The 21,229-nt window shown below is 35.5% G+C and overlaps 2 protein-coding genes across 3 annotated transcripts; both read left to right on the top strand.

Moving 5' to 3' along the window:
* Positions 1-8: 8 nt before the first annotated feature.
* On the top strand, positions 9-17,179 carry LOC128189681 (TBC1 domain family member 31-like). Of its 2 annotated transcripts, none has more exons than XM_052861383.1 (22): positions 9-45; positions 1,735-1,835; positions 2,113-2,268; positions 2,399-2,514; positions 4,780-4,958; positions 5,159-5,307; positions 5,457-5,616; positions 6,002-6,202; positions 6,460-6,606; positions 6,885-7,111; positions 7,280-7,413; positions 7,739-7,872; positions 10,819-10,998; positions 13,248-13,480; positions 13,750-13,902; positions 14,214-14,349; positions 14,443-14,535; positions 14,730-14,870; positions 14,954-15,070; positions 15,752-15,829; positions 16,064-16,220; positions 16,775-17,179. In XM_052861383.1, the coding sequence occupies exons 2-22, from the start codon at positions 1,759-1,761 to the stop codon at positions 16,996-16,998; spliced, it is 3,192 nt and encodes a 1,063-aa protein (XP_052717343.1). In that variant the 5' UTR covers positions 9-45; positions 1,735-1,758; the 3' UTR covers positions 16,999-17,179. The 2 variants fall into 2 exon arrangements, with proteins under 2 accessions (XP_052717343.1, XP_052717342.1); XM_052861382.1 differs by lacking the exon at positions 9-45 and adding an exon at positions 428-554.
* Positions 17,180-18,032: 853 nt separating this feature from the next.
* On the top strand, positions 18,033-19,674 carry LOC128189684 (uncharacterized). The gene has a single exon (XM_052861391.1). It carries the CDS (start codon positions 18,115-18,117, stop codon positions 19,162-19,164), a length of 1,050 nt encoding a protein of 349 aa, XP_052717351.1. The 5' UTR covers positions 18,033-18,114; the 3' UTR covers positions 19,165-19,674.
* The last annotated feature ends 1,555 nt before the right edge of the window (positions 19,675-21,229 follow it).

Below are 21,229 nucleotides of genomic sequence, written 5' to 3'. Positions count from 1 at the left end.
ATTCAATAAACAAGTTTGGTCTCGAATAGTGTGACAACAGTTATGGTAAGTAAACTGTCAAGTTGAAGAAAAGTACAAATTCGTCTTCGTAATTTCTTTTTTTTTTTGTAATTTAACTTATGCAAACCATTTGCTATAAGCAAGAGGGTTTTTTTTTGTGACAAATTGATGCAAACAATGAAGACATCATATTCACTAGCCAACTGCCAAGGGTGACGATCTACTGTGTTTCACCGTTTCTTTAAATCTATTCACTATTCTATACCATGTTAATAAAGGAACACCGTGGATCGTTGGCTAGCGAAGATGTTAGGACACTAACTGGCATTGCATTTGTTTATCACAGGCTCTGGAAGTTGTTGAAAGTATTTTGTATAAATGCACATACAATATAATTACAATAACATATACATGCACATACAAAATACAGTAACTTTCAGCTTCTTCTTTCCTCTATCTTGGAAAAGTTACTGAGAGTGTACAGAGGTGTGTTCAGCAGAGAGAGCACTCGCGGGAGGTTGCCAATACTTGTGTGGCAGATATAGGGAATTTAGGTGAGTGCTCACAATCGCGTTAATCGCTCCCTCTGAACATGCCTCTGGTGTAATTTCAGTATATACCCTTAAGACCCTTGAGAGGGCTTTACCTTTTATAAAATCCCCAGGAGCTAACAAGATTATTAGATACAGAGCAAACAATAATGACTTTGTTAGCTCATGGAGAGATTACATTTTGAATTTGATGATGTACTTTCATCCACATTAAAATTTCAAGGTGTCCCATACCACCTAAATATTTGTTCAGGTATTGTTATTCTAGTCAAAACATTGCATAAACAACCTAAAAGTGTATTGCGGAAACTATTATAATTTTGAACTGTCAATCATTAGTCAGAATCTGAAGTTTGCATTGTTCATGTTCTTGTAAAATTTCTAACAAAACAAACTTGTTTCAAAAGCTCTTGGTTTAAACACCCATGCACTACATCTGCACTATAATAGCTTTGCCAGCATCAAAGAGATGCTGCACCTTAATTATTATATGCTCACAAGGTTTCAACGACATATTTACTGTATTCGCTGGAGATGTTCTAAAGGATTCACAGCAAAATTATAAAACAGTGTTAAAGGTTAATACATGTAACATGTTTTAACTGTTTGCATATCTACTGCACCCTACATGTCCTACATTTGCAATCATGTCCCATCAAATCAAATGCCTCATTTACCATAAATGCTTTATCACTAAACTTAGCAAAGTCTTCCAACATTCTCTCTCTGCCTCTCTCTTTCTCATTCCCTTTGTGTGTATGTGTGTGTGTGTGTGTGTGTGTGTCTCTCTCTCTCTCTCTCTCTCTCTCTCTCTCTCTCTCTCTCTCAGAATGACATTTTTAATAGTCATTTCAAATATAAGAATATCATTTCATCTATGGTATTTTGAAGCGAGCACCAGATGTTGATTTAATAATCCTTTCACTGTTGGTTTATTATCAAAGACATAAAAAAAACTTCTCTAACAACTTTATATTTCTATACAATGAATGTATAAAGCTATATATCCAATCAGAGGTTTATACATTATACATGTTATAGTGTTAAACCACAATATTAAATGTATATTGTATGATGTATGTTGATTGAGGAACACCAAAATGACTGTTTTGCTCAGCAAATTGTCCACAATTTTCTTAATCACATTTGAATCTCCACCATTAATTTTATTGTTTTGTTTCAGTGATTAAAAAAAAAACAAAAAAAAATGCAGTCCCTAGATGTTTGTAAAAGAACCTCTGGGAAAATTTGGCATAGGAAGCCAACACCATCCACAGACAATGGGTATGTTTATTCATAATATATGGGGCAGATAGACTAAGATTGTCAACATGTAGGTACTGAGAAATTTATATATTTTAAGGAGTTTGACCATGAATAGTGACTATTTCTTCATAATTTGAGAACAAAAGTGTCTGAAATCAAGCACAAATATCTAGAAAAACAAAATAATATGCTGTTCAACCTTTCTATTGTAGTGGTCAACTTTTGTTACTTATAGGTAGTACGTTAATTCAAGATAAAAAAAATTGTATTATTAGAACTGTTTCGTGTTTTGTAGGCTGATGGTGTCAATCACCAACAGTCAATCAGGACCGCTAACTCACAGCAGCAGAAATATCAGATTTTTGCACACGTCATTTGACAACACAGGGGATTGTTTCATCGCAGGAGATCATCAAGGCAACATATTTTTGTTTGACCTTAATAAAAACAGGTATAAATGGGATTCCTCACTTTTCTATTGTTGTTGATTCTAGTCAGTGTAGATAAAGTTTAAATTAGAATTATTAGATATCAACAATACCTGTATGTATATGAGTTCATGATATTATACTTTTTTCCAGGTTTGCCCTGACACAGAAATGTGGTCATCCCTGTACAGCCTTAGCATATAACTTGCGCAGAAAAACAGAGTTCCTAGTGGGTTTGTCAGACTATTCACTGAAGTGTTTTGACACAGGTACATTTTCTCTCATAGATACAAAGGTTAAACATGGCAAAATTATAGTTAATAGGAATGACAATGTTTATACCTAATAGAGTCATTTTTAGCTCACCTGAGCCAAAGGCTCAAGTGAGCTTTTCTGATCACAATTTGTCCGTTGTCTGTCGTCGTTGGCGTTGTCGTTGTCGTCGTCGTCGTCGTTGTAAACTTTTCACATTTTCATCTTCTTCTCAAGAACCACTGGGCAGATTTCAACCAAATTTGGCACAAAGCACCACTAGGTAAAGGGGATTCAAGTTTGTTCAAATGAAGGGCCACGCTCTTTTTAAAGGGGAGATAATTGAGAATTATTGAAAATTTGTTGGTATTTTTCAAAAATCTTCTTCTCAAAAACTATTAGGCCGGTAAAGCTTAAACTTGTGTGGAGGCATCATCAGGTAGTGTAGATTCAAGTTTGTTCAAATCATGGTCCCCGGTGGTAGGGTGGGGCCACAATTGGGGGATCAAGTTTTACATAGGAATATATAGAGAAAATCTTTATAAATTTTCTTCTCAAAAACTATTAGGCCAGAAAAGCTCAAATTAAAATGGAAGCATCCTCAGGAAGTGTAGATTCAAGTTTGTTCGAATCATGGTCCCCGGGGGTAGGGTGGGGCCACAATTGGGGGATCAAGTTTTACATAGGAATATATAGAGAAAATCTTTTAAAAAATTTCTTTTAAAAACTATTAGGCCAGAAAAGCTCAAATTAAAATGGAAGCATCCTCAGAAAGTGAAGATTCATGTTTGTTCAAATCATGGTCCCCGGGGGTAGGGTGGGGCCACAATTGGGGGATCAAGTTTTACATAGGAATATATAGAGAAAATCTTTATAAATTTTCTTTTCAAAAACTATTGACCAGAAAAGCTCAAATTTGAGTGGAAGCATCCTCATGTAATGTAGATTCAAGTTTGTTCAAATCATGGCCCCCGGGGGTAGGGTGGGGCCACAATTGGGGGATCAAGTTTTACATAGGAATATATAGATAAAAATCTTTAAAAATTTTCTTCTCAAAACCTATCAGGCCAGAAAAGCTCAACTTTGATTGGAGGCATCATCAGGTAGTGTAAATTCAAGTTTGTTCAAATCATGGTCCCCGGGGGTAGGGTGGGGCCACAATTGGGGGGATCACGTTTTACATAGGAATATATAGAGAAAATCTTTATAAATTTTCTTCTCAAAAACTATTAGGCCGGTAAAGCTTAAACTTGTGTGGAGGCATCATCAGGTAGTGTAGATTCAAGTTTGTTCAAATCATGGTCCCCGGGGGTAGGATGGGGCCACAATTGGGTTATCAAGTTTTACATAGGAATATATAGAGAAAATCTTTAAAAATTTTCTTCTCAAAAACTATCGGGCCAGAAAGATTCAAATTAAAATGGGAGCATCCTCATGTAGTGTAGATTCAAGTTTGTTCAAATCATGGTCCCCGGGGGTAGGGTGGGGCCACAATTGGGGGATCAAGTTTTACATAGGAATATATAGAGAAAATCTTTAAAAATTTTCTTCTCAAAAACTATTAAGCCAGAAAAGCTCAAATTAAAATGGAAGCATCCTCAGGAAGTGTAGATTCAAGTTTGTTCGAATCATGGTCCCCGGGGGTAGGGTGGGGCCACAATTGGGGGATCAAGTTTTACATAGGAATATATAGAGAAAATCTTTAAAAATTTTCTTCTCAAAACCTATTAGGCCAGAAAAACTCAAATTAAAATGGAAGCATCCTCAGGAAGTGTTGATTCAAGTTTGTTCAAATCATGGTCCCCGGGGGTAGGGTGAGACCACAATTGTGGGATCAAGTTTTACAATCCTTAAAAATATTCTGGGAAAGTTTTCGGTCCAAAACTCAGTACTTAGTGTGAAAGCACAGGTTATGAGATTAAAGGTAGATTTAAGTTTGATGAAACCATGATTCCCTAGAGAATAGTGGGGCCACGAAATGGGGAAGGGGGGGGGGTGTTAATAGGAATAGAGAAAAATCTTCTTACAGGTACAACAACAAAAGGGGCTTTACTAAAAAATAAGAGGTGGATAAAAATTGGCAGATTTTCAATTTTTTTTTAGCAAGATCTACTGTACTCAGTTGTCAAGATATTGTTGATACTGTAATGCTAATTTGATCAGAATTAAGGCAATTGTTGCTCAGGTGAGCGATGTGGCCCCTGGGCCTCTTGTTCTTGTAATGTAAATTTTTGGCATACCTACTTGATTATCCAGAAATCACCGTAAAAAATTCATTTCAGATACAAAGGAGATGGTTGCTTGGATGAAAGGCCATGAATCAGCCATTGGCAGCATCTCTGTCCACGCCTCTGGCAGGTACGCCTTGACAACCTCATTTGACACAGCACAGTTGTGGGATCTAGACACGTTCCAACGCAAGAGAAAACTTAACATTAAGGAAGATGTTGGCATTGTTCAGGTAATTTTGTTTTAAAGAATTTATGATTTTGATCACTGTGTTACAAGATGTTACAAGAATCTTATTGAATATGCTTAATTTACCAGTATAATTTTTTTTTGCTAACATTTATTGTACCTTTACATTACATTTGCTGTAATTATAAAAGTTTCAATTTTCTACTGGTAATCATAAGATGAATTGGACTCTTTATATTTCAGGTGTTTTTCCTCCCTCTCAGTAATACAATTATCACAGGTTTCAAGGATGATACAATTTTTGCCTGGGAGTCTGACACCCTCAACTGTAAATACCAGCTTCCAGTTCCTCCAGGAAAATCACCCCATTACAAAGCTTACGCCCCTACCAGGTGGAGTACCTTTTCTATTCCTTTTTCTTGCATGTTTCTATTAAACATTGCAACTACATTGTATATTCTCCAAATGGATCATTTATTTCTGATATTGAGATGTTCCATTATTTTATTATAATTTCTTAAGTCTTTTTGCACATTTCTAGGGATGGCAGACTGTTAGCAGCAGGAGGGAGATCTAGATTCATCCACCTGTGGGATTTAGACACACACAGGTTGCTTCGTATTATAGAATTACCCATAAAAGTCACCACTGTCAAACAACTTGTATTTCTTCCTGATAATTTTGATGCAGGAGCTAGTCAGGTAAGACATAGAAACTCCTACAGAGTTTATGAGTAGTATATCTCCAGTTTATTTCAATAGCTCCATTTTTAAAATTCATGAATATTGAATCTTTCTAGATAACGATTTCAATTTTTTTCTATAAAAACAATACGGTAGATAACTGTATGATTATATATAGTAGGGTATTTTAAATAAATGCTTTATTATTTTGCAATTTTGTAACCAAAATAAAACTAGTAAAGCATGTCAAAATTACCCCAAGCACAATATTAGGAGACATTGAAGAAAAAAAAAAGGAAATTATATTTTTTATATGTGGGATTTCAATGTGTGCCCAGTATTCTCTTCGACCTTTTCTTCCTTTGATTTATTGAGATGAACAAGGCTCAAATTTCTCTTATAGACTCTGGGAGTTTTAAGTCAGGATGGAATTATTCGCTTCATTAATATTCACACCTGTAAGCTCCTGTTTGATGTGGGAGGGGTAGAGAACAGGATAAACAATGCAGCGGTCAGTCCCGGGGGACGGTATCTGGTAGCCGTCATGGAAGATGGAAGCCTACATGTGTACAACTTGCACACTATGTCTGAAGAACTCAGCAAGGCAAGAAATTGGCATTGAATTAATTAGATAAGACTTAAATACATAATTCAAACGTATCTGTAATGTCAGTGTATGAAATGTTTCATGAATACCCAAAAAGTAAATGAAGTGTATCTGTAGAGGTTGATTATTTGTATGATAAAAAAAAGGTAATACGGTGTAAATGTAGAAATTGGTTTGGTTGTATGATGAATAAATGTGATAAAGTGTAGATATGTAGAAGACGAAGTTGATATATTTGTGTGATAATCTTACAGCCGCCGGCTCCCTTGGTTAAAGTAGTCACCAACAACAAGATGTCAGAAACCATGTCCACAGAGAGGTCCTCTGTACTGAAGAAAAACAGGTCAATGTCAGCTCCTGCCAGGGGGAAGGAAAACCGCCTAGAGGAGTGGGAGTCAGAGGTAATACTGAAGTATATATAGGTTTATATACAAATGTACTGGTAGACTGTCTTTGCACAAAAAATAAGAATTGTTAAGTTTCTTTTTAAACAGTTCATAGGAATTTATTTTTTGATACACAGCAAGTGGTATTTATCAAAAAAGTTATACAGTCCTTTGGATGAACTCATAGTAATTTTTAATCAAAATGCTTTTATAATTAGTATAACTGTGTTACAAATTTTATCAAAGTTGAATTTTTTTTTAAACTACATGGATTTTGTTTTCTTTAACTGTAGAAAGACCTTCCAGAGACTTTGAATACAGATAGACTGAAGGCTATACTGAAAGGTTATGGAGAATACCCAACCAAATACCGTATGTTCATCTGGAGGTCCATTTTGCGTTTACCAGAAAACCACACCGCATATGCTGCTCTTGTTGACAAAGGCACACATCCAGCTTACAGCAAAATTCACGAAGACTACCCTGTGAAAAGCCGCAAATTATTACGCATTTTGCAAAGGTTTGTTTGAGAGGGTTCTTAAGTCAGCAAAATCTTATATACATGTACACTTCATGATTAAGAAGCGTCTGTCACCCTTCTTGGTTTTCTTTATCTCGTAAATTTTTGTTGTTTATTATGGTAGTAATTGTTTGTGATTGATTATTTGATTGTCAATGTCCTATACAGAATACTATCGGCCCTTGCGCACTGGTCACCAATCTTTGGAGAAACGCAGTATCTCCCTGTCCTAGCATTCCCATTCGTCAAACTCTTCCAGAATAACCATCTGGTCTGTTTTGAGATCTTGACAACCTTTATGGGTGAGTAAAATGCACATACTTGCATGATATAGATAAATAAAATAATAACTTGAATATTTTGGATGTGTTAAGCTTCATATATCCGTTTATGTTTGTACCAATTTATATTTTTTATTTATATGAATTTTGAGAGAAAGTAGACATGGGTAGTTTTTGATACGCTTATTTTTTCATTTTTTGTAACAAAACATACATTTATAGAAAAAAATTTGAATAGACTAGGAAAAAATTGTAAAGAAATTTTGAAAATACTGGAAAAAAAATAATGCTATGAAATTTTGAACAAGAAATAACTGATCATATTCATGGATTTTATATGTTTTAGTGAACTGGGGAGCCCATTGGTTTGAGTATTTTCCCAACCCACCCATCAACATTTTAGCCATGATAGAAAATGTTCTAGCTCATCACGACAAGTACCTACTGGAGCACTTTGTTAAATATGGAGTCACCTCTCAGGTAAAATTAGATACATTTGTACAGGTAGATGTACATGTATATAGAGAGTTCACGCTTTTGAAGAACTGTGAAAAATAAGTCAAACACTCAAACACAGATCAGTAGTATTTTAACATTGTTACAAGTAGCTCTCTGCAAGTTTGTATTATTTTATTCTTTTTCTTTATTTTGAAGGATTTAAGATTACATGTATTAAAATGTATGATGTGTAGAAATATTAAGCTATTCATCCTGAGAAGATCAAAATACCCCCTTCCCATTCCAGAATAAATTAGTTTGTGATTATTTCAGACTTGTGTTCAAATTCACAATATTTTCTTTCTGATTAATATCACAAGACGATCCAAAAATGACTTGGTTGATATTTAGTAATCATCAGTAGAATTTACGGGTATTTTATAAAACTTACCACTAAACTCATAACCTTGTAAATAGAATTGAAGTACACCAAACATGTTGAACAAGCTCATGTTTAAAATTAACTGAGAGAGAGAGAGAGAGAGAGAGAGAGAGAGAGAGAGAGAGAGAGAGAGAGAGAGAGAGAGAGAGAGAGAGGTGGATTGATGGACAGAGGAGGGAGTTTTTCAAAGATTTTTTCTTAAGTCCATATTTACATTGATAAAGTGATCGGTAAAACACTTTCAATATTATCTGGGTAATGTGAAAAAAACATTATATGAGTAATTCTCATATTTCAAAAGATCAATGAATTAGATGCATGTTCTGATATACCAGGTATGCCAGGTGAAAATCAAAAGGAATTACCTGTTGATAAGAGCCTGGGAAAAATGATCTATATATTTTGTTTATTGTTTCCACATGATCAACAATCAATCGCTTTCTTTCATTCTAAACCAAACTTAATTTGACTTCACCCCATTAATAACAATGAAACAATTACCAGGCCATTATGATGTTTTACATGTGTATTATTAGATGTCTAACTGTGATACACAGGATCATGACAGGCAAATCAATGATTTTTGATTGGTCAATAGTCATTGATCCCAATGATTTCATTGGCTGGGTTTGGGGAGTAAGTGTTCAACAGTCATGACCTGTGAAATGCATGTGTCATATTGGAGGGTAAGTGAACACTGTTCTGTGGGAAAATTGGCCCAAAATGACTTTGAGACTTCTCATTAATTACCAGAAGTCACATGGGTGGGCGCACATTTCTAATGACCTAATCAGAAGTCAACACTGGACTCTTAAGGAAAGTGTTTGACAAGTTACAGTTCAACTTTTTAAGTTCTTTGGACTACAGAGATTTTTTGTCATTTGAACATTGGTCTCACTGAAAAGATATGGCATCCATAGTCAGAAATTCTAAGCAGCAACAAAGTGTGATTGGATGTGAAGGACTGGCCAAGCTGTCTACCCATCCTATGTTTGAGGACTTACAGGCTACACTAGCATCTGATTGTCTACAAGCATCAGTGCCTTATGCCTTGTGTTCCGACCAGTCTTTGCCTAACTATGATTCTCAGCCAACACCCGAACATTCTTATGCTGTGGTTCAGGAAACCACATTACAGCAGCAATTCCTGGAACTATCCTCAAAGTCCAACTCAAAAGTTCAGGAACTAAAGACCTTCTACAACACTCAGCTGGCTACCATAGAGACACAGCGGCTGGATGCTGTGGCCAAACTGAAAGCTCATCCGATCGACACTCCATCACAGTATCTGAAGGAGATGACCAGCATCCATGCATACCATGACAAGCAGAGGGCCCACCTCACCAACCGAGTGTACAGCAGTCTACAGTTGCTGAAGATCAGCATAGACAAGCTTCCTGACAGTTCCACTAGCACCAGACCCCGCTCCCGCCAACTCAACTCCAAAGCCACCTCCATCATGTCACACTGGTTCGAGAAAAACATTGATCACCCCTATCCTTCCGATGAACAGAAAGAGCAACTGGCTAGAGAAGGGGGAATAACTGTGGCCCAAGTCAAGGCCTGGTTTGCCAACAAGAGAAACCGCACTAGCAACACAAAACCTAAGAAGCAGAAAATGCAGGTGGAGAAAAAGCTGTTGAGTATTTGCTCCGAGTTAACTGGAAGCTCCTCCAAACAGCCTGGAGTGTATGGGGAAATCATACAACAACTGTCTGACATTGTGAATGCTTCTACCGTGTTCAACCAGGGAATAGAGAGACCAGAAATGGATTATTTATTCTCCAGTGAGGACAGTAATGGCAGTGCATAGTGTGTTTTTTCACAGTGAACACATCATGATATCCATGTGTTTTGGTTATTGACTCATTGGACCATTCATTACATGCATTAGTTGGACAATGTTATGCTGGATTTTGTCAAAGAATTTTTCTTAGTGCATTTTTTTTAAAATTTTGTATAGTGCTTGTAAATACATGTACATACATTTATATTTATAAAAGTGATAATATATTAATAAAATGTATAAAATGAATCTTGCTTTAGCATTTTCAATTCAGAATAGCATTACTGATAGTTCTGGTATTTTACAAGCTACTAAAGAGAGACAACAAACTGTTGGATTTATCTTTAGCGTTATATTATTAAAAAGAAAAAACAAGTTGCCGTACGTGCTTCAGCGTACCAAAACCATAAACCAAATTTCTATCAATTCTATTTTAATCCCAAAGATCTGTGTCTGGTGATTGTTACGAGATGCTAGTAAAAATCCTGACATTGATACAGCGATACCTCATCTTTCACAGCTGGTCTCCTGGCCCCGGGGCCATAAAACTTAGACGAGCTTACTCATGATCTACGTCTCACTTTTACAAAAGGAACATTTAGTGGAAAAGTGAGACTGAGATCAAAAGTGAGCTCGTCTAAGTTTTATGGCCCCGGGGCCTGTTTTCTAGATCTACATGTAAGCCTGTCTAGTACTAGTACTGGTAATCTTGACATTGATAACACAGATCTACATCTTTGTTGGTCTCCTGCTTTCCTAGATCTATGCCTGGCCGTTACTGGAGACCCTGTTCTCTGAGGTGCTGACCAGGGACGAGTGGTTGATGCTCTTTGACAACGTCTTCACCAACCACCCGTCGTTCCTGCTGATGGTGGTGGTAGCTTACGCAATGTCTGCCAGAGGGCCGCTAATGCAGTGTGTGGAACTGGATGACTTCAGAGTGAGTTTACCTCATATCAAATACTGTGGTTTCATCAATATTCGTTGAATACTAATTTTCGTGGATTTCGTTGTTTAGTTGACCCACAAAATAAAATGTTCGTTGAAGTGCAATTTTTATTAACATTTTGTATTGATAGGGTCATTGGCCTCGAATTTACGTATCCTTGCAACTGTGACTTTATCTTAATCCACAAAAATTGATGCCCTTGAATATTAATGAAACCACAGTAGCATTGGATGTGAACACTATCAATTGTGTTTGAGAAAGTGTCCTCAGATAAAATAGTGGAGACAATTATTGAATCAGATGTTATCAACAAAAGTATTTAATGTGAAAGCTTTCCATCTCATGATCTCATAAAAAGAAAAAGAAAAGTTAAAAGATTCCTGCTATTTCCTTTTAGCACGTTGTCTGTTAATAAAATCAGCAATGATTTATTCATTCAATGTAAAATTTATTACCGGTAATTCATAGTCTTTTTGCCCAGTTTTAACTTAGAATGAGAAGCACAAATCTAGAAGTAAACAATTTAGCATGTTATTAGGGCCCCGCAAGGATTTGCGGGTGCCCTATAGTAATCATTCTGTCCGTCCGTCCTTCTGTCCGTCCGTCCGTCTGTCACTCTTCCGTCCACAAATTTCCTGTTTTTTTCTAATAACTTTTTTTATGGTTGCCCAATCAAGTTCACATTTGGTATGGTAGTTCAGTAGGCAGAAATACATATTTTGATGCTAAGTTTGGTTCTCTATGTCTTCTGGTTTGGAGCTGGGGTGGTGGGGTAGATTCCTAACTATGCATAAGAATGAATGGGCAAAGAGAGATAACTGCTGAGAATGAATGGGCAAAGAAAGATAACTACTGAGAATGTTACCATTGTATACATGGAAGGCTGTGCAATATTTGTCCTTTTGGATTAATTAACCTTCAACAGGAAGAAAATCCTAAGCTTTATCTTTATCTGTCACATTGAGATTAATTACTGCACTGTCTGTGTCTGCAAATGAACTTTGTTTTGAAGTTAAGGTCAATTTTGAATGATGTGTAGTATTGTGTACATTCTTTGAAATATGGATTTAAAATATAATATTCATATTTTATTTTGGTTAAAAATACCGTACACAATGATTTATAATAATTTTATTGAATTCTAAAATCAAGATATATATTAAGATATCCTTTTTCACTATTTTATTTTTTAATTATTTATTTTATTTTTTTCTGCCTTAATGCTGTTAATTTTAACAGGTAATCAGATAATAACCCCATTCTGTCATTTCTGAAGAAAAAAAATCTTATTGTAAATTTAGAAGAAAAGGATGAGAGAGCAGAACAATTAATCCCCTGGGATTAATTATCTTGCCTGCTGCAGAAAATTTAGAGGCTTATCTCTATCTGTCATATCGAGATTAATGAACACCTTTGTCTGCACTGATGTTTGTTTTGAAGCAAATTAAACTCTCATTCCATGAGCTGTATGACCTAATATTTTTACCCCTCAGTTTAAAGGATGGTATTTGATAAAGAATATATTTCATTCTAGTCCAAATACTTATATTCTGTAAAATAAAAAAAAAATATGGACTACAATAAATTTTTAAAAAATGAAAAATTATTAGATATCAGTTTTTTTATTCTTTTTTTTTTCTTTTTTAATGGATGTTTTGGTGTTGTTGTTGTTTTTGGTTGCTGTGTTTATATTAAAGGAAACTTAAGAATAGTACCTGAAAATGTTCCTTCTGTAAGCCCTGATAAAATTCAATAAATGGATGAGAGCAGGATAATTAATACCCTGAGATTTATCCCGTGGATATGACTCATTGGATATTTTTTTGATATCCCACAGTTGTGACTTTACAATGGGATTTGCCTAGGCATAATGAAGTAAAATAATGTAGAGTTTTATAAACAGTGTAAACATTGATTGTGGTGTATAAAACATGGGATAAATATAATCTCATATGATTTGTAGTATATGATTTTTATCCAACTTGTGTGTCTTATACCCTCACTAAGGCTCAAGAAAAAAACACTTTAATTGTTGGATGAAAATCATATCCAACCACAAATCACGAGATCCTAATTCCAGTTCTTTACATCTTCTGCCAGGCATTTATTTTTCATCATTGTTAATATAAAGAGGATGGAATTCAAAGTTTTTTTCACTTCTCTATATTAATTGTCATAGCGGGGCCCTTCCTGACTGGTCAGTTTTCTAGTTTACTTATATTTTGAATCTTTGATTTTAGTACTTTTACCATCATCGTAATGCGGTAGATGTGAGGCGTGTGTTGAAGGAGGCCTATCGACTAATGGAAGCCACACCAGAGGACATCCATCCCCGGGGGTCACTGGAAGATTTCAAGCCCCTGACTGTGGGACAGTACCCTGTGTTTAACAAGTATCCCAAGTTCATTGTGGATTATCAAGTCCAGGAGAGGGAGAGGATCAGACAGGAGGAGCTGGATTACATGAGACAGAGGTAAGATAGAATGTCGGGGAGACATAACAGGGTACGGTACTGTGGTATCATTTTATTTGGTACAATGTATTGGCATATTTTATGGGTAGTCAAAATATATCTGTTTTTTTGAGCCATACTTTTGTGGGCAACTGTTTAGGAAAGACTGTTCGGAATTATTGAAAGATCAGATTAACTTCAATGACATTGTTGTAGTAAGACAAGTTTCCCAGAAGATATTCCCTATATGTAATAGCAGTCTATAGATAGTTAAATTGATGTTGTTGTAGACAAGTTTCGCTGGAGATGCAGAAGGAGACGGCGAGGAAGCAGCAGGAGGAGGAGGCGTGGTACAGACAGCAGCAGCTCCTGCTGGACGCGGAGGAGAAGAGGCGCCGCATGATCCAGACCGAGGAACAGAAACTGGTCGACCAGCGAAAGAGGTTAGTGTTATACTACAAACAGCTCTGTGGGTGTATCATGTCACATAAAGTTATGCCTGATATGTGTCAGAAACAGTTGTGATATATGTGTGAATTGTGTCCAGTTGCTTTCATGGTACCAGTTGTTTATGATGATCTGTTTTGTTATTGTGTATATTGATCATACATGTATTGTAGTTGGATCAAATATACCATTAATAATAATATCACCAAGCTATACCATCTCCATCTCAGCAGACTGAGAAATGCCATTATAAAACAAAAACTGTATTTAATAATAAAACTTTCTTACAAAACATTTTCCCTCGTAGGTTGTATGCAATGAACAGAGAGGTTAAACTAAAGGAGCTCCAATTATTGGATGCTGCCCGCCGAAAGTTCCTCCACTTCCAGAAACAGCAGAGGGAGGCAGAGCTAAGACGTCTAGATGACGAAGTACAGCGAAAAGTAGGCAATTCTTAATCAATAGATGTCCCTGTAGAGCTGTTTGAAAATTCCATACCTGATTCTCCAGATACTTATATTTTTTACCTATTTTAGGCTTTAATGAGAGACCAGGAAACAGAGACTGCTTTAGAGGAAGCAGAAATAAGGAACCTAGAACTTGAGCTTCAGAAGAAAATGTTCGAACAGGTAATGGGAATTACAAAAGATGTAAAAAAAAGTCTTCAAAAGCAGTTTTTCCAGGTTTATTTTAATTGTGATTATTTTAGTCATTTTATAGTGAATTTCAAGCACCTGATATGATAGATTTTCAAACTCCGAACATTATTTGTACTACATGTCATGTAGGTTAATTCTGAAATGATATCTGTTTGTATATTCAGGAGCTGTTCAGGGACTTTGCCACGGCTGGCCAGCAGCTTAGAACAGAACAAGACATGCACAGGAAGCAGGCGGAACTAGAGGAGCGCATCCAGCAGAGGCTTAGGGATGCAGAACGAGAACGACAGGTGGAAATCCGAAAGGTAAAGTCAATATCCATCATCCATATTTCTTGAAACCAACTGTAAAAGCAGTCAGAATTATAATCTTTTTATTTTCTTTACAGCAACTACAAGAGAACTTGGCAAAGGCAGCACAACAGAACATTGAAGCTTGGGCTCAAAATGAATTTGAATACAGGAGGAGAGTGGAGGATTTAGAGAGGGAGACTAAGGGTGTTCAGGTTGGTAGGGGGTTTGTTTTTGTCTTCCCAGAATATAGACAAAGGAAAATATGAACGTAGCAAATATTGATGTAATGAATTTACAGTTAAATGTACAGTTAAATTTACAGTTAAAATGAATTCATGTCCCCATATAGTCCGTACTTAAATTTGTAGAAAGTTAATGCAAAGATCAAGCACAGATTTAACAAATGTATGACAATAACAGAGTTAATTTTACAATCCCTTTCATTTTTCCTATACATGTATCTGTAACACCCCCCCCCCCCCCCAAAAAAAAATATCCAGAGCGTTGAAGATTTGTTACTTTTTATGTACATTCAATCATATAAATAACAGTGCTATGCATTATATAGCCTACACAAATGATAGCAAATACAATGTATATACTTGTAATAGAAATAGTTAGGGGGGGGTGGTCACAGATTCCCTGGTCCCTTAAAATTTGCTATCATGGGTTTTTCTGTACCGGTATATCTTTTAATTCATTTATGAATTCCTATGTCAATGACAGTTCTGCTTTTAAACGATGATACATGTACTGGCTATATGCATTCAGTGCTTATATGTTTGGAAAACATTAATTTGGTGAACTTCATGTACAGGTACATTTAAGAGATTTTTTCCTCTGTAATATCAACAGATACGAAGGTCTCCAATTAATATTCTTTATAACTACAGCTGGCAAAGACAAGCAGTGAAAATCGACAGCTTGAGAGGGAGGTCCATGATCTGATGATGCAGTGTCAGGAAAAAAGGGTCAGTGCACTGGAATACTAGTAATTAAAACAACATCAAACAAGTGCTTAATAGTTATACCTTGGGAAAAAAACCATTATAATTGCTCAAGTCAAGTGAAATTTCAATCTTATATGGTATACATATAGCGCTACTAAACATATGACTGAAAAATCTTATTCTTGCACAGGATTACAATTAAGTATGTAAAATTTTTAAAAAAGTATCCCAATACTTATTCATTATGAATTATAGGAAAAAGATGTGGAGGATAAACAGGAGGAATTAGGAGAACAGAAACATCTAGCTGCCCAAGCAGACAGACGTCGGCTGGAGTTCGTGGAGGATGAGGCCAGGATTGCTCAGGAACACGGCAAATCAATGACGGAGGATGCACTGTACGCCAGCAGAAGTAAGTCTTATTACTTGAATGCTGTCTCAGGCTATAGTTCTTGTTTTGGTAGGTAGATGCATGTATTATTATCCAAAAACTATTACAAACTTACTTTCATAAATAATTTTATCAGGTTATATTACTAATGATCGTATGAGAATTTTTCACTGCTTAATAAAAGATTTCATATTAAAAAGTCTAATATACATGTATATAGTATATGTCAGTATTTTATGGAAAAGAAATTGAAAATTTATTCTGTTTGAAAATGAATTATATAGAATTTGTAATAAATGATTTTATACTGTGGAATCATTAGATTTTGTGGTGGCTCAATTTTCGTGGAATTCGTGGGTACCTTTCATCCACGAATTAACATCCTCCACGAAATAATAAATTAGGATAATAAAGTCATATTTCCTCTGTATGTTTAAGAGAATACACGAAATTACGTCCCCATGAACCTGTAAAATTTTAGCAATCCACGAAAATTGGCCCCCACGAAAATTAATGATTCCACAGTATTATATTGTTTGTAATAAATGTTCAATGATAATCATTTTCTTCTGTAGAACAAAGGCTTGGTCAGTCCTATCTCAACAACACCACTCAGTCTTCAGCGTGGAACACACTTCAGACATCAACAGACCCCGAGTCATCTGTGTCCCTAGAGAGAAGCAGTAGAACGTTTGACAAACAGGAACTAGCTCTGCTTAACGAAGTCCGGCGCCTCCGGCAGAAACTGGCTATTGAAAATAGGAACAAGAAACCACCTGTTAACTATGATTCTACATAACAATGTGCTCACCGGGATGATACAAAACTAGTTCCTGAATGCATTTGAGTTAGATTTAAAGTAACAGAATTTGAGATTGGGTATCCGTAGTTGCTTAATCTATCTGTGATATTTGTGTAATTGATATTTTTATTTGTATGTACATGTACTTGTATATTTATTAAATAGATAAAAAGAATGATAGCTTTTGGTTGTCTTTAAAAAATATCAATGTAAAAAGACGTGTGGTCAACAAATTATCCATCAGATCTACAATAAATTTTAGAGCTGTAAGCTATTATTTAGCAATGAAAAATCCATATATTATAGCTTTAAAATTTGAATAATTTTTGATATTGTAACACAGAGCTTTTTTCCTCATTTTGTTACAATGTGAGAAGTATGTAATAAAAGGATGTGCGATTTAAAAATGGCATCCAAACATATTTTTAAGATAACCTAGTGCATTGTGAAAGAAAGAAATACCGGTAGTGTTCTAAAACCAGCCAAATCTCATTTGTAGATGACCATTTCTCAATTTCATGCAGTGGTGCAGAGTATTGGCATCATAAGTTGCAACAGCTAAAGCAACTTGTAGTTGTAACAGAGAAATGCAACTGTTTATTGATAATTAAATATACTAGGATGGGTTTAATGATTAAATTACTTTAATCTAAATTAATAATTAAATAAATTAATATCTTGGACATTTTGGATGCTCGATTACCGTTTCTTTAAGTGTGAAAAGCATACCATTTTTTCATACATGCATAGTTTATGTGCAATGCTTTTATCAATTGCAATTAAGAATTTACTTCTGTAAATAAAATGGGAACCAAATAATAATATCATCTAACAAAGTTACTGTCTTCGTGTAGATATTCCTACAAATATTCTTTATAATCCCATCGAGCCTGCATCATCCAGACTTTTGCGTTTGCGTTCACAAACGTAAACGCGTATCAAAATGATGAATTTCATACCCCCCCGACCCCCCCCCCCCCCCCAAAAATAATTGTAGTCGGGATCGGAATTTTCGAAAATTTAATCACTCTTCAGTTTCTGGAGGTGAAAAAGGGAAAGAAAACGTAAACAAAGGGTACCTAGCGTCAATATCAATATTTGCGTCTTTCAAAAATGAACGGAGATGACAGTCCGGTTCTTCTCTATGCACATCCTTCGATGGCTGCACTAGCAGAAAATATAGTCACAAAGTGCACAACGTTTACGAGGGAGATGAGTCCTCCACCAAAATCGACAATCCATGGCCCTCCCGTTCGCGCTCTGTCAATATCTGCTAGCTCTAGTCCTCGTGAAGTTGAATACAGAAAAACGATTCAGTGGAAGACATTTCCTGACGGATTTCCAAATTTATTTATCGAAGATGTCAAATATATGGCGGGGAAAGATGTCATTTTCATCGGAAGTTTTCACACTCCTGATGTCATTTTTGAGCAACTGTCTGTTCTGTATGCGTTTCCGAGATATTTGGCACGGTCTTTTCATTTCATTATGCCATACTTTCCAACAGGAACTATGGAACGTGTAGATACAGAGGGACAAATAGCAACAGCCAAAACGCTGGCTACATTAATATCTGGCATCCCCCTGACAACGAAAGGACCCGCTCAGATAATCATATTCGACATCCATGCCCTTCAAGAAAGGTTTTACTTCTCAGATAATGTCATTCCTAGGCTTGAATCAGCTGTTCCGTTATTGATGAGGGAAATGAAATCTTTGCCAGATTTCAAGAATGTGAGCATTGCCTTTCCTGATGATGGAGCTTGCAAAAGATTTCACAACTTCTTTCCTGATGAAGATCCTATCACTTGTGTCAAGATAAGAGATGGCAATCGCCGGATTGTTAAGGTCAAGGATGGAAACCCTGCTGGAAGGCATGTCCTTATTATAGACGACCTCGTCCAGTCTGGAGGTACGCTGAAGGAATGTGCCAAAGCATTGTATGAAAAGGGAGCATTAAAAGTTAGTGCCTATGTTACCCATGCTGTGTTTCCAAAAGAATCTTGGAGGAAGTTCGTAGATTCGGATGTCAAATTTGAAAACTTTTGGATCACTGATTCCTTACCACATGCCAAGATGATCTGTGAACACCCACCTTTTAGGCTTCTGTCCTTGAGTGAACCCATTGCAGATTTGCTCCTGGGTTATGATTTGATGCCATGATCTGCTAAAAACCAGCTGATAACCAATGGCAAACAGTATATACATGCTGCAGAATACTGTAAACATATTATATTTGGTGTGTACGATATTTAGCGGAAAATAGTTTTTGAACAAGTTTGCATGGATTTGAATAAGCGTATTCCTGAATGTTACTAATATATACATATATGCATGTTATTTAGCAATGTACTTGATTAAGCGGAAGCCACATTCCGCCAAAAACGCTAATTAGAATACACAGCCAAATGTAATACGTTTACAGTATCATATTAGACTTTTAATATAAGAATTGTGAGCAAGTTTGTTAACAAGTAGCTTTTGATTGATGTCAGTTTAGAAATTCTGCTCATGTAGGACATTTACATGTACTTTTCAATTTTTATTTAGCTATTATTCTTACGTTTTTATGTACTATGCTTATATTTTCTTTTTCGTTGATCATTTTTAAAATTTTAGATATATATATATGGGACCATAAAACCACAGACAATACCGGTAGTTTATTTTGTAAAAAATTTGTCTTTAACTTTTTTTGATGATTATATAGTAAGATATATTAACTTCAAAATTTTGGTTTTTAATTTTTTTGTTATATTCCAGAGACTAGCTACAAATCACCTAATACCGTTTATTTACTGCCAAATGTACTGTACAGTTTGTACATGTATGTAGATGGACCATTAAAAAAAGAAAAAACTTAAGATTTTTATGACTTCTGTGATGTAATTTAGTTTCATGTTCCTAATCTGGTTTAATATATAGAATGTTTAGGCTATTGGTACTTTGCGGAACGAAACGGAACCAGTTAAGATACACAGTCCATTCAAACATCAAAATTTGTAAAACAATCTTCCATTTACGATAGGTTGAATGGAAATATTGGCATTTTTAAAAAAAAAAAAAATGTTTCCCCGTTGGGGGCCTCTTAACTGGTTCCGTTTCATTCCGTTCCGCAAAGTACCAATAGCCATTTTTAGAACCAAGAAATATAAAATGTATATGCCTCTTTTCGTCCAGTTACTATACATAAAATAAATAAGAGGCCAATGGGCCCCATTGCTAACCAGAGCAACATGAATCTCATAAAAATTAGTTTTTATGGAGTCGTATAAAAATAGCTTGCAATGTTGTTGACGCGATCCTGTATAAAAGATTACCTGTAAAACAAATTCTCCAGATATTGTTATGTTCAACATTCAGCCCCCTTTGTTATGTTATTGATTGCTATTCCAACATTTAAGTAGAGTAGATCTTGCTTAAAAAGATTCTATGTTATCTTAAAATTTTTATCCACTTACAATGTTAAGAATCAATTGAGCCCCTTTTGTTGTTCCGGTATTTGTGGGAATATTTTTTAAAGATTTTCTGATCATGATTTGAATAAACTTGAATCTACACTATAACCCCACACACACACACACACACACACATGCTCTTTCAAATTGCTTCCAACGCCACTTCCACACAAGTTTCAGCAATTTGGCTAAATGGATTTTGAGAACAAGATTTTAAAATTTTTTGGTCTTTTTATTTGTAAGTAAAAATTCAACCCATGATTGTGGCCTAGCTCACTCTACCCCTGGGGATCATGATTTGATCAAACTTGAATCTAGTTACTTCCTGAAGATGCTTCCTCACAAGATTCAGCTTTTTAATAGGTGAATGTTTTTTATAAAAATATTTAAAAAGATTTTGTCTACTTTCAATAATGGTCCGATAGCTCAGTTGGTAGAGTACCAAACTAGAGATTCAGGGGGTCTGGCTTCGAATACAAGTTTTGTCTGTCCTCTTTTTCCCCCTTCCATTAAATTTGATGCCATAACTAACCTTGGAACCGCAGGATAAATTTCAAACAAGAATTTCCAGAAAATATTTGTTATAGTTGTTATCTACAGGAATGTGATGGTCAATTTTTAACAGGTAAGGTTGCCAGGATCAGACAAATTTTTCTCTTTTCCTTTAGAAAATTATTTAATAGAGTGCTCATATCAAAATGATTTACAGGGGCCTCTACCTAAAATTTGTAAAATCTTTTCTTTTATTTGGAATCTAAGAATATTTTTAC

Source organism: Crassostrea angulata, chromosome 6, assembly GCF_025612915.1.
Source record: "Crassostrea angulata isolate pt1a10 chromosome 6, ASM2561291v2, whole genome shotgun sequence".
Taxonomy (NCBI): domain Eukaryota; kingdom Metazoa; phylum Mollusca; class Bivalvia; order Ostreida; family Ostreidae; genus Magallana; species Magallana angulata.
Note: the sequence above shows the minus strand (reverse complement) of the source record. Positions and strands in the feature narration are given on the sequence as shown.